Source organism: Bidens hawaiensis, unplaced genomic scaffold (genome assembly GCF_021521415.1).
Source record: "Bidens hawaiensis isolate Kalapana, Puna unplaced genomic scaffold, B.hawaiensis_p1.1 tig00005445_1, whole genome shotgun sequence".
Lineage (NCBI taxonomy): Eukaryota > Viridiplantae > Streptophyta > Magnoliopsida > Asterales > Asteraceae > Bidens > Bidens hawaiensis.
Genome location: NW_027491346.1, coordinates 1,158,153 through 1,172,952, shown reverse-complemented (window position 1 = coordinate 1,172,952; position 14,800 = coordinate 1,158,153). Strand labels below are relative to the sequence as shown.

General features: G+C 37.1%; 2 protein-coding genes across 2 annotated transcripts; one reads left to right on the top strand and one right to left on the bottom strand.

Annotated features, from left to right (window-relative positions):
- Window positions 1-8,976: 8,976 nt before the first annotated feature.
- Window positions 8,977-9,420, bottom strand: LOC143629676 (uncharacterized). The gene has a single exon (XM_077098887.1). The coding sequence runs from the start codon at window positions 9,418-9,420 to the stop codon at window positions 8,977-8,979; it is 444 nt and encodes a 147-aa protein (XP_076955002.1).
- A 608-nt stretch (window positions 9,421-10,028) lies between these two features.
- Window positions 10,029-11,610, top strand: LOC143629661 (pathogenesis-related thaumatin-like protein 3.5). Its single transcript, XM_077098876.1, has 2 exons — window positions 10,029-10,473; window positions 10,877-11,610. The coding sequence occupies exons 1-2, from the start codon at window positions 10,410-10,412 to the stop codon at window positions 11,542-11,544; spliced, it is 732 nt and encodes a 243-aa protein (XP_076954991.1). The 5' UTR covers window positions 10,029-10,409; the 3' UTR covers window positions 11,545-11,610.
- The last annotated feature ends 3,190 nt before the right edge of the window (window positions 11,611-14,800 follow it).

The window sequence follows — 14,800 nt, the reverse complement described above, 5'->3', positions numbered from 1 at the left end:
GAAACAAGCCGGTTTCCAAAAAATTGACATCCTGCAGTCGTTGATTTGAAGTTGATCTTGCATCCTCCATAATCTGAGTCTGAGTAGGCAGTATGAACGAAAATATCATCCTTGGGGTACCACAACCCGATGTCTGGATTTCCCCTCAAATACTGAAGAATTCTCTTGACTGCAGCTAGGTGAGTCACTCGTGGACTTGCTTGATACCTAGCACAAAGACAAACAGCAAACATAATATCAGGGCGAGAAGCCGTTAAATACATTAAAGAACCAATCATGGCACGATAGAGGGTAGGATCAACGGAATCCTCCAATTCATCCGGTGATAAATTGTGCCCTACTGGAAGAGGAGTTGAAGGAATTTTTCCAGCAGAAATCTTGAATCGGCTCAAGACGTCGTTCACATATTTAGTCTGGTGAATAAAAAATCCATGAGCAGACTGGTGAACCTGCAACCCTGAAAAGAAATTCATCTCTCCCATCGAGCTCATCTCGAACTTTGTTTGCATGGACTTCTCGAACTCCTTACACAATGTGTTGTTTGTAGACCCAAAAATAATATCGTCAACATAAATCTGGACTAGAAGAAGATCGTCACCAACAGTTTTATTAAATAAAGTGCAGTCAACAGTTCCTCGTTTGAAGCCATTATCAGTCAGATGGTTGGCGAGCGTGCCATACCAAGCTCTCGGGGCTTGATGTAGACCATACAGGGCCTTGTTTAATCGGTAAACACGGTCCGGATAATCAGGATCTTCAGAACCAGGTGGTAGTTGGACAAACACTTCCTCGTGTAATTCACCATTGAGAAAATCACTTTTAATATCCATTTGATAGACCTTGATATTCTTATAAGCTTCATAAGCCAGGAAGATTCGAATCGACTCTAATCTTGCAACTGGAGCATATACCTCTGTGTAATCAATACCCTCTTGCTGATGAAAACCTTGCACCACTAGATGTGCTTTGTTTCTGACAATCACCCCTCGATCGTCCTTCTTACACTTAAATACCCACTTAGTCGGAATGGCTTTCTTGACTCTAGCAGGTTTGTCTATTAAATCCCAAACACCTAAACGTGCAAATTGCTGTAATTCTTCTTGCATAGCTTCTACCCAAGAAGGATCTTCAAGTGCCTTACGAGCTGTCGTTGGCTCAACTTGAGATAGAAAGCAAGAGAATTTAGTAAGATTCACAATTCCCGAAGAATGTAAGTTAGTGTAAGCACACAATATGTTATTATCACTTGACGAAGCAACTTGATGACGTGTACGAACGCCCATATCAAGTTCTCCAATGATATTTTCCTGTGGATGATATCCATGAATCCGAAGAATAGGATTCTCAGGAAAAACAACATTATCAAATAAGTTAGTGTAATGTTCACCCAACTCGGGAGATGAAACATTATCACTGTCAAGATCAATAACTTGAACTTCAGCTTGATCATCATCAGAAGAAGTAGAAACATTATCAATAGCAACTGGAAAAACAACTTGAGGTTCTTCAGTTGGAGCATCTGGTTGAGCTTCAACTTCATCAGAACTTGAAGATCTTGGAATGGTCAAATGATCTTCACAGTATGCTCGAACCAGATCTTCATCAATGTGTTCAGTCGAAGGAGTAAATGAATTAAATAAATTATTGTAGTCAAACATCCAGTCTGGACCTTTCCCTTGAGGAGGAGTTGTGTACTTTTGACAGTCCACATGGTACCATTCTTCGACACAACCAGATGTGAAATTAAAAACCCTTTTCTTTGGAGATGCATATCCCAAGAAATACCCTTCGATTGCTTTTTCTTCAAATTTACCCGAATCCTTCTTCAACATTGTACACGGACACCCAAATGGTTCCAGGTACTTTAATTAGGTTTTCTATTATTTAAGATCTCGTAGCTTGTCTTCTTGAAGCGTTTCACAGTTAGAACTCGATTAAGCGTATAACAAGCTGTATTCACTGCCTCATTCCAGAATTGGACATGAAGCTTAGAATCAGCGAGCATTGTGCGTGCAACTTCAATCAGAGTTCTATTTTTCCTTTCAGAAACACCGTTATGTTGAGGTACATAAGGTGCACTATATTCTCGGTGAATTCCATTTTGAATACAAAAGAAATCCAATATAGTGTTTTTGAATTCAGTACCATTATCACTTCGGATTCTCCTCACCTTTTGTTTATACAGTGATTCGATCTTAGTAATAAGGTTTTGTACCAAAATCGGTGTTTGATCCTTCGAACTCATAAATAACACCCAAGAATATTTTGAATAATCATCAGTCACTACATGACAATACCAGTCTCCAGAAATACTCGCACGATTCACTGGACCAAATAAATCCATATGAAGTCGTTCAAGAGGAGTATCAATGGAATTCAATAACTTAGAGGGATGTGTCTTCTTCTTCTGCTTGCCCTTTTTGCATGCAATGCAGTGATCGGATAATTTAAAATTCTTTAACGAGACACCCTCAACTAAGTCATTTGCCATTAAATAATTCATCTTTCTGACATGTATGTGACCCATTCTACGATGCCATAGAATCGAGTCTTTCTCGGTTGCTTTCGAGACAAAACATGTTTCGATCGATGTGGATACTTTAGAACTCATATTTAAGACATAAATATCATTTGATCGTGGTGATCGCATGACAACCATGTCCTCGGGAATAACATAACCCGGTTTCAAGATAAGACATTCTTTTTCAGTAAATATCGTAGTGTACTTTTTATAACAAATCTGCGATACACTCAATAAGTTATGATCAACTTTGTCGCAATAATTCACTTTCTCAAACGTAATGTGACCATTTGAAACTTCACCCTCTTGTGTGATCATGCCCCCAGAATTCCCTGCAAATGCTACATAACCCCCTTGAATATTTCTCACATTTGATAAGAGGTTGAGATTTCCAGTGATATGACGAGAACATCCGCTATCCATGATCCAGTTTTCACCAGAAATGGTCTTGGATGAACCCTACACACAAACAAAAGTGATTAGTTCAAAAATGCAGCCCAGGCCTCAGTCTTGGGCACCTTTTGGTTTTCTCTTTGATCATTAACTTTAACAGATTTCAATTCTTGTTCAGCCACTTGTGAATAAGTTACCGGCTTCCTAGACTTTCGTCTTAAGTAAGCTGCCTGAACAATGTTTGAATTCTTGTTTTATCATATGGGTTCAGTTGGAACGAATTTTGGTTTCACTTGACCGTGTGTCTCATTGACATGAAGAACCTTCCGAGGATTCACATTAGAGAACAAAATATGAGTATCATCAGTATACGACACAGGTCGTTTCAAAATCTCCTTGACCAATGGAATTGGCTTAGATTTGTCCTTGATAAAAGGATGAAGATTCTGATAGTTCTGCTGACTACAATTCCTCACAACATGACATTGTTGACCACAAAGAAAACAACTTAGCATGTCTACATGATAATGTTGAGAAGTATTTGGAATAAATGATGCAGACGGTTGAAGATGACTCACATTTTTAGTCATGCTCTTAGCAAACTCATTAGATAATTCAGATTTCTTCTTTAAATAAAAATCTAAATTAGAACAGTTCGAAAAGCTTTTTAGTGTATCTGTCCCAGTTGACTTCACAAAGTTAATCTTCTTAGCTTGTTTTAAAAATTGTTTTGCCTTAGTCAATGGATCAGATTGAACTGATGTTTTTGTTTGAGCATACACACGTTCAAGTTCTTGAATTTTTGAAGTTTCATTGACAAAAACACTCTCAATAAGTTCAGATCTGATAATACTTATTGGAATATCTTTTTCAGTAAACATCGTATCCATTCCCTTTAACTTAAAAACTCTAGCCGAAGAAGACTTAGAACTCGGAGGATTAATGAAACGCATTAAGTCCTCGTCAGAAATCTTTGGTTTAACTGACTTCTTTGTCCTCACTGTTTTGGTTTTCACAGTTTCTTCCTTGTTCATTTGAGATTTGAATGAACCATACACAGCTTCCTCAAACTCTTGAGGTTCGCAAAGAATATGATTAGAACTAGGAATGTTCTTATTCTTGTGTATTATCTCAGGTTCAAACACATCTTCAATAATCACTTTATCAACATTTTCAACAAAGACCTTTTTACTTTCCACATGAGGTTTTTGAGGAGCAACTTGGGGTTTGACAATTTCAGGTTTAACCAATTTAGGTTTTTCAGAAATCACAGATTCTTTTTGAATCAAATCCTCTTCTTTTCTTGCAAAAGGATTAATTTTATAATCATTATGAAAAGGTGGTGGAATTTCAACAAAACCAATACCTTTCTTAGAATCTTTTTGTTTTCCAGATACTTCAATAATTTCATTCAACAGAAAAGATGAATTCCTAAATTTTCCCAATTTGTTCTTCAATTCAAGAACCTCACTCTCAAGCTCAGTTATCTTAGAACGATGTTTCAAAATTTCCTGAAACTTTTGGTCATTAATGGTCATTTTCACAGATAACTCGGCTTTGAGATCGTGGTTACTTGTCGACAATGCTTCAATCTTTTCTCGAGATCTCCTTTGAGATTCAAGAGATTGTCGATAAGTATCCTTAAGAGAAGCAATTTCTCTTATAAGATTATCATTTTGATTTTTCAATGCTTCTAACTTAGATTTGTTAGATTCACAGTCAACACATGATGCTTTAACAAATGAAGTAGTAGAAATAGAATTACTAACCTCATTGATCTTGGCCATGCAAGCAAACATTGATTCAGAAGGCTTGTCACAAGAGTCGTCAGAATCAGATCCAGAATCATTATCGGAAGACATCTCACTACCAGTAGCATCTTGACAATCTTTATGTAACCCAAACATAGCTAAATTTTCTTGAACATCATTGCATAGTAACCGTTGTGACCAATCAGTTCCATCTGCTAACATTGCTTGTGTTGTAGAAGAAGATGGTTTCTTTTCAGCATCACTTCCTCATGGTGTAGAAGCATTTTGACTTTGACCACGAGGTCCAGTGTATTCTTTCCTTGGTTTGTCACATTCCTTTGTGAAATGCCCAAATTCTTGACAATTATAACACTTAACTTTTAATTTGTCAAAACCCAACTTCTTGTTTAAAGCTGGAAGATCTTTTCCAGTTCTCTGCATGAATCTTTTAACTTTACGAACGATCATAGCCATGTTCCATTTCAAATCCATGATTTCTAGATCATCTGGATCTATCTGATCATAGTCCTCATCTGTTAAATCACTTGTGACAATTTTACTACTCACTAAGTTTTCATATGAAGACATAAAAGCCGTCAGAAAAGCAAAGTTTTGCTCAGCTTCCTTCATATTAACACTAGGTGGTGTAGCAAATGGATTGGTATTAGTTGAATTTTCAGAACCTCCCGAATTACCAGAAGAGTAAAAACAAACTTTTGGATCATTAAACATAGTTGATTCTTTTTCACTTGCCGCATGAGTAAGAAAAGCAGTGATTGGAGAGATTGTTGAACTAAGAGGCATACTTCCACCATAGAAAGCTGGATCTTGATTTTCTTTGGAGGATTTTTGACACTTAAGATCATATTCTCTAGCTTCGATCTTTTGTAGAAATTCAAGTGCCGTCAAGTCTTCATTCAGAAATAATCATTCTCTTTAAAAACCATTAGAAATGTTGAGTAGGAACTTGGAAGCACACTTTTAATAGTGTCAATTTTATCTCTTTCAGAAATTTTCATTTTCATCTTGTCCATTTCAGCAATTAAATGACTAAATCTTGTAGTCAACTCTTCAACTGTTTCTCCTTTCAATAAATTAAAGTTTTGAAACTGAAACTTGAGCATCACTTTCTTACTCTCAGCTGTGTTTCCCATGCTTCTCATACGCAGATGTTGAAATAAAGACGCACATCTCTTGATACTACCAACTTGATGAAAGATATTTTCTGGTAATGCCATAGTCAAAGTAGAATATGCTTTTATCTCGATTTCTAAAGCTTTCTTCTCTTCTTATGAGTATTGAGAAACAGCTTTAGGAGTATATCCAATAGTATCATCACCAATCATTGGTGCAACATAAACTTCATCAAGACAATATGAGCAGTCAGGATGAACAGATCCCAAATGTGCACGAAACCGAGGTTCCCACTTGGCAAAGTCACTGAACTTCATCAATCTTGGACATTTAGAATGTGAACCTATCTCGGTATCAAGTTGCAACATCTGTTGCATCAACATGTTTTGAGACGCTAATGCATAAATACCAGCCATTTTTTGAAAATTTAAGAATTTAACGAATCAAAGAGTGAAATAGCTTAACGAATCAGTGAACAGTTATAGCAAACTATGAACAGTTATAGCGAACTATGAACAGTTATAGCAAATCAACTCTTAACGAAGTTAAGACTGATCAGCAACGAAGTACCTTAACGAATGAGATGAGTGTTTTAGCGAATCAAAAGTCAACCTAACGAGTCAACTTAACGAATCACAAATAATTAGTTTAGCGAAGCACAAAGATAATCAGTAACGAATCACTAAGAAATGCTTAGCGAATTAATATAACGAATCAGCTACAGTTGATTAGCGAATCACACTATAGCGAATCAGGTTGTTACAATCGTTTGTAACAAACTCTGACACCTTATGCCACGTGGCAAAGGTTGTTATGACACAAATCCCAAGAAGAACACGTGTCACAAGAATCGGTTAATCTAGTTAACGAACTAGATAACACGAACCAATAACTCACACAAATTGATTAACGAACTAGGTAGCGAAGTAACACTGTTGATAACGAATCACCAAGAAACACATAGCGAATCACCAGGAAGAAGATAACGAATTACATTCATCTTCAAATCTTCAAAACTTCAAACGATTTTTCCAGAAATTTTGAAGATCAAACCTAGAAACTCAACAATGCCAGATTTGTAATACAACCTCGTTACTCAACCAAAATGTACAAATAACCTACCAATCTACTCGTAAATCAAATCAGAATCCAATACTCATAACCTCGTAACCAATTAACACCTTAAACCAAATCAATTTGACCAACAACACACCCCTGTTTCGGACTTCAACCGAATCCAAATCCAAAACACACAAATCCAATCCACACCTATCCAATACCCTAACCAACACAACCTCAATCCAAATTATCCATAATTCAATCAATTCAAATCAAAATTGATTCAAAACCGAAAAACTTAATAAACATAACAATTAAAACACAAAATCAAGTGTAAAGAGCACCAACATCTCTGATACCACTTGTTGGATCCCGGATTAACAGTCGATAACAATAAACAGATCTCAGATCTGTGAATATCCGATTACCACTATTAAAGATCTAGCTCATAGTTTACCTTGATTTAATGTTATGTATGTATATATATTGTCAATAGATTAAACGAATAATGTTAAGGTGAAGCTTGAGAGAGAGCAATTACTCAAAATTCCTTTTGAAAACTTTTCTCCAAAAACTTACATTAAAGTGAACAGTAGTTCACTATATATAGAAGGCGACCTGGTTCGCTAACATCCCCTAGAGAACCAGCTTCCCCTTCGTTACATAATTTAACATAGCGAACCACCCCCTGATTCGTTAACATCCCCTAACGAATCAGGAGGGAATACATTATAATGTCTTAGTTCGCTAACATCCCTAGCGAACTAGACTTAACTTTAACGAACTAGTCTTAGTTAGCTAACATCCCTAGCGAACTAGACTTAACCTTAACGAACTAGTTAATAATAAACATTAAATATTACATTAATTAATAAATAAAACATTACCGATAAATACAAAGACTCTAGACGCAAAACCGTGCACTAACAGGTACTTAAGCACTTACAATACTTGAACATATATTTAGGAATGAACAACCTCTAACCCTATACATCACATCTCTATATATAGGGATAACAACCAAATATGGCCGGCCCAACCACCAAAAGCCCGCCGAGAACACATAAGTGTTCTCGGCTCACATACAACCCAAAGCCCATACTTATAATATTAAGTACAAACCACAAAACTTGACCCAACAGCTTTAAATATCTTGATTTTTTCAAACGCTTCATTTTTGTGTGTGACAAAGTATACCCAACACATACGAGTTGAATCATCAATGAATAGAAGGTAATATAAACTGTTACCTAGGCTCGGAACTTGCATTGGACCACACAAGTCCGTATGAATACGTTCAAGCTTGGATTTAGCGCGAGTGATAGTGCCATTGAATGGAGATTTTGCATGTAATGCATAACTCACAAGTTACATTCTGACTTATCTTGGGAAGTCCCTGCACCATGCCACGGTCATGGAGTTGCTTCATACCTGCAAGGTGTAGATGGGCTAGACGATAATGCCATTTGAGTGTATCAGCATCATATTTCATAGGAGCGGCAGTCTGCACCGATAACAAGCAGGCGGTATCGACCACGAACATGTTGTTGCTAGCAACTGGAGCTAGAATGACCGTTTTCCCCGTGGATTTTTTTCGAACCATACATACACCATCATCAAATAGAAACGAATACCCTCTTCTCATGAATTGTCCCACACTTAGTAAATTGTACCTAAGTGATGGGACATAGTACACATTTTCAAGTAATTTAAACTCAGTGTCATTCATGAACATGAGCATTGTACCCTTTCCTTTTATTTTGACTGGATTCATGTCGCCAAGTTTCACCTCCAATTTAAATGGATTATTCATATCAACAAAGCTTTCAAGATTACCAGTCATATGGTTTGAGGCACATGAGTCCATAAACCATGTCTTAACTTTGGTACTGGACTCGCCGGTGCTTATCATCAGGAGGTGTTGATCATCTGCTTCAACAGGTTCCTCTCTCGCTTCATTTTCAGCTACATTTGCCTGGGGTTCTTCATTGTTGTACCAACAATCCTTCTTGAAGTGGCCGTATTTTTTGCAGATGTAGCATTGTGGAACCTTGCTTCTATCGAGGGTACCCCGTCCTCGTCCAACACCTCGACCCCTTGGAGACCCACGACCTCGACCTATCTTTCGGTGATTTTCTTTGCTTTGTCGAGAGTTGATCTGGTGTTAATCCTTTCTTCTTGGGATTGGAGTAACCCCATAAGCTTCACTGGTGTGACTTGTGACAGATCAAAGGTTACTTTAATGGAAGGAATAACATAGTCAAATATGGGAGAAAGACTCTTTAGAATCCTCTCCACAATTTTCTGACCACTTAATTCTTCCCCATAGGATCTTTGTTGCCCTACATTGTTCATAACACGAGAAAAGTAGTCACCCACATTCTCATCTTCTTCCATGCTTAGATTTTCGAAGGCACGACGAAGGCCTTGAAGTTTTACAGATTGTACCTGGGAGTCCCCTTGAAACTCGACTTGAAGGATCTCCCAAGTTTCTTTAGCAGTCTCGGCAGCAGCAATCAGAGAGAAAAGACTGTCATGAACTCCTTGCTGAATAACCGCCATCGCTTGAGCATCTCTCTTTCTCATTTCCCTGTTGTTGTCAGCACCGTCACTTGCAGCCGTAATCCCCAGATAAACGACTTCCCATAGTTCTTTGGAGCCAATATAGTCTTCATTCGGAGGCTCCAATGTTCATAGCCATCCCCTTTAAACACAGGGATGATCTGACCACCAGTAGAGGAGGCGGTGCTTGAAGTTTCGGCCATATTATGGTTTTTTGAGTGAGGGTAAGGATCAAATGGGAAGAAAAGTATATGAGACCAATGCTTTACAAGAGAAGTATATGAGACCAATGCTCTGATACCACAAATGTTGGTATATGGAGCACACAATCAAAAAAAACAAACAAGAAAAGAGATGATTGCAGGAAGCTTTTGATTGTATTAAATAGAAGTGTTTTTCAGTGAGTTACATGCACGTACATAAGAGCTTATTTATAAGCAAGAGAAAGCAATAAAGACTCAACAACCCTACTAACTCGGTAAATGGCTAACAACCTAACCGTTTACCATTATTCAAAATAATACTTAAATAATCAAATACTCCACGTGCATGAATAAACTTTGAAAACTTCCTGCCACATTGCTTTGGGTCACACGTCAGCAGGCTTTAGGGGTGCGCATCTCAAAGGGGTGTTCCTTTTTGGCGATTTTTTCCTCTGTTATCTTATTTGGATATGGGGCTGGTCCGCAATAGAGACCATATCTCTTCAAATATCTTTCTTGGTTTTTGTTTTCGGTAAATATATCTAGCGGGGTAACGTGGTGAACCATACCGATACCAATCTAATTTCCATCATGTAGTGTGTGGATTCTAACTAGTAACTTTTAATACATAATAATGGATACTGAGGTGGATTCCATACAGAAAAGACACAAATCAACTTTAGTTAAAAGACTGTAAAGTAGCTATTAATTTAATGCAAGTGGATATCCTCCTATGCAATAAGTTTTGGTTGCTCAGCACTCACATGAAACCTTTACATAGATTGAATGGCACAACTAGTTTCAAACTCTATGCATGTCTTCTTCCTATGGATCTTGCTTCTTTCCTCAGGTACCGTGTTTATAAATTTTTATGAAAAGATTTATTCCTTTTTAGATAGGATCAAACCCTTTATATGAAGTTAACCAATAATATGGTATAAATTGTAAAAAAACGTATGAATCATTTTTGCATACTATTTTTTACATGATACATAAGACGATTATGCAATCATATATGTGTCTCTCATACTAGTTTTGATTATATATCTATGCACAAGGTTACGGTTATTATGGTTTTTTAAAAGAGTTGTAGTAAGTAGAAGTAGTAACATTATGTGAGTTGAATGTGAAAGAGAAAATAATTCATGAATAGAAACGAAAGGTAAGAGACATATTTTGCTTTTAATACTTTTTAGCATAACCTTTCTTTTAACATGTCTTTTAAGTTCTATGAGTGATGTATATATTTATAGGAAATATATTATCGGATTGTGAGAGAGTCTTCAAAATAATTAACGACTGTAACGAGACAGTTTGGCCTGCGATCACCCCTGGTGAGAACTTTGATGGTGGCGGATACGCGTTACAAGCCAATGATTCACGGGTCCACACCGCACCTATTGGTTGGTCAGGTCGAATATGGGGTAGAACCAAGTGCAAGTTCGATAACAACGGCAGTGGGACATGTCTAACCGGCCAGTGTGGTTCATCTCTGCATTGTTCTGTCTCTGGTCAAATCCCGTTAACACTTGCCGAATTTACGCTTACAAAAATGAACTTTTACGATGTTAGTCTTATTGATGGATTTAATCTACCAATGTCCGTTAGAGCGATCCATGGAAAGGGAAATTGCAGCGTTGTAGGTTGCGTGGGCGACTTAAGAAAAACGTGTCCTTCTGACCTTTCTTTCAAGGCCAATGGTAAGATAATTGCTTGCCGGAGCGCTTGTGACGTGTTTAATACTGATGAGTATTGTTGTCGGGGTGTTTATGGAAACGCCGAGACATGCCAACCAACGTATTACTCCAAGAAGTTTAAGGATGCGTGCCCGACTTCGTATAGTTATGCTTATGATGATCCCACAAGCATTTTCACTTGTTCTGGGGCTGATTATGTTATCACGTTTTGCGGATCAATGTAATTTTCTCCCTTCTCTAGTACTTTAGATACTTTTAGTGGTTCAATTAAAAATTAAAAGTTGGAATGATTTGTTTTTACGAATAGTCAGTTCGTAAATATATTATAGCATTAATGATGTATTATTTTTTATTTGCTAGTAATGATCGTTAATTTGTTATGTTTTCTATTCCAGGAACCAAACTCAAAGAACTTATGACAACATGTCGAATGGTAGTAGATCGATGGGGTTCTCGAAGAACTTGATGTCGAGTTTGATGGTGGCTTTAACACTTGTTTGTTTATCATCAATGTTGTTGTAAACAAGTCGGGTTTTATATGTTGGAATAATTGTGAAAATATGAGCTTCTTCGCCAAGTGGAAATTGTAGTTTCGCTAACGTTTGATTATTTGTAACTGACTTTAATATAATTATTATTTTCCATGTTTCTCTTCACCCTGTGAGCTTTTCTTTAATCCAATCGAGTCGGAATTAAGTTAAGATAAATGAGATTTTAATGTTTGAAGTTAGTGTTTCAAAGCGTTAAGAGTTGCGGAAATGAGAATGAATGAAAAAGAGTGGGAAGTTGTCCTACATTAGCCTAGACTTGAGAACATAAACCTGAGCGGGCTATATCTACAAGCTTTCCTAAGATAAAACTGATTCCTTGGACAAAACAAACTAGTGGGAACCCAAAACATTCGAAGCACCCTAACCCGCACACGTGGCATGGGCGCAATCTGGTGCTTTTTTAGCACATTTTTACACCCGAATAACCCTGAGTTTGTTAAGAACCATATTATTGTTTTAACCTACTACGCCAGTTCCGAACAACTTAGGTGTATTTGTTTAGCGTGAACCGTTGTCATATAACTTGTGATATGTATTTCAGGACCGGTTTGAGCGTTCGTTCAACACATGCAGTGTGTGTGCATTCTGGTGGTTTTATAGCGCACTTTGCATACCCGAATCATTGCGAGCCGTTTAAGACCCGCCTTTATTGTTTTAATTAACCTACCGCACTAGTTTGATAATTGATACCCAAATCGTCTAACTTGCTGCATGGATTTCTGGACCAATTTGGGCGTTCATTCAACACGTAGTGTGGGCGCAGTATGCTGCTTTGAAAGTGTTCTTTGCACAGCCGCTAAATCCTCGCTATCTGTTTAAGAACTGCCTTTATAGCATTAACCAGTTTCGGACAAGTTAGGTGTGTCCACGTAGCCTGACCCATTATAGTGTAGATTTCTAGACCAATTTGAACGTTCATTCGACTACCGCTCGAACTAAGGGGACTATTATTAGGCCCATATGTATTGATTTCTTTGTGAGACCAACTTGTTGGCCCGTCCTTGTATCTTGAATCCGAAGGATAACTGGATTTCAAATCTCTATTAATTACACGAGGCTAGGATTATCTACTTGAGAGTTGAGTCCCTCGTTATATCGTCCATTATATTTTGTAATATGTTTAGTAGTCATTACCAGTGGCGAAGCTTAGCCTTAGTCAGGGGGTGACCGAAGTCACGGACTCAAAAATTTTCGGGTCGACGATTCGGTTCGTGCCGGTGATTCGGGTCGGGTCGGATCAAACAATAGAACATCTATATATCTAATTTTTCTTCATTTATTCAAACAATTATTCTTACATTAAAAATACAAAATAATTTTTGACCAACAAAGACTTAAAATATTCATGATAATGTGAGATGAAGGGTGAGTAGGGATAAGTAAATTCAATATTGGTACCGGTAATGAAATCGGTACAGTTTTCGTACCGTCTGTACGAATAGGTACCAAAGTTTTTAGTTTCGGCATCGGTATATCTCAAATTTTACCTTCAATATGTATCGGTATGGTACCGATCTTATCCCTATGGGTGAATACCTAGAAGAAAAATTGCAAACACCTAAAATAATTATAAAAACAAATCTTTTACTATTCGACTACTATTTTGTAACTTTTGTTTATAAATAATGCGAGATTTTAGAAGAAATAACCAAACGATGGGGTACTATATTTATAAAAAGAATCATTGGTGACCAGTAGCAATTTGAAAAAAAATACATCGGGGTACCGCGCTTAATACCTATAAAAATTTTCAAAAATAATCGTGAAATTTACCCTACCAACGGAGAAAACGGCAGTGGCCGGGGCCACCCCCGGTCCCTATTGAGCTTCGCCCCTGGTCATTATGGGTGTTCATGGTTTGGTTTGAAACCGTGAAACCGGCTAAACCAGTCATCGGTTTGGTTTCACGGTTGGCTTTCTTTTTTAACTTTCGGTCGGTTGGTTTGAAAATTTTCAAATCGTAGTGAACGGTTTGGTTTACGGGTTGTACCGAAAACCAACCGTATAAAACCGGACCGACCATATGATTTAATCATATATATGTGTGTGTGTGTGTGTGTGTGTGTGTGTGTGTGTGTGTGTGTGTAAATATAGAAAATGGTTTAAATAAAAAATAATACTTTCGTAGGAATAATAAGAACCAATACTATTTTGACAAGTGACACTCCATCTAATTAATGGAAATGACATTTTTGTCTTTTTATTTTTGAAATTAAATTTTTTTTCTAAAATTTTGGATCTACAAATTAACCGGTACAACCACTCCCTCAAACAAAGTCATATGTGACCTTCATCGTCACCCACACCGTAGCACATCGTCTGTCAAGACCTTCCTCATCGGTTAGCTTCTCCGGTTAAGTCCACCACCACCAACCACCATAGACACTATACTTGCAATAAAATGATGTTAATTTTCTATTTGTGTTAAATTTGCGTTTTAGAAATTGGGTTTTTTTTTTCTGGATAGATTTGATTTTACGTCTACGTTATGATATTTTACATTCATTTGGTGGGGGTTAAAAGCCTTGAATCTAATTTCTCCCTCTTTCTCGCTAGTGAATTCGACACCAACTGAAAAACCATAATATGATTGGTTTAAAGCACAACCTTCGCCGGAGAAGAAATGAGTTACTCGGAGGTTGGTTGGAAAATAAAGAAAAAGGCCAAAAACTTTCTTAGTTTTACTGTGTTCTAGTTTACCATATTTTTAATAAACTATTTGGACACTTTTGCTCTTGACAAACAATGGCAAAAGGCAAAATTGAAGAAACTATGTGGTGTACAAAATTAAAATATCTTCACTTCTCACTGATAATATGTTTGAGAGGAGGTTATGATAACAATGTTGAATTTACTCATTCAATTAAGTGATGCCGTTTTTTTCAAAATGCCTAGATTATAGCCCCAATGATAGCAACGTATTCTACTG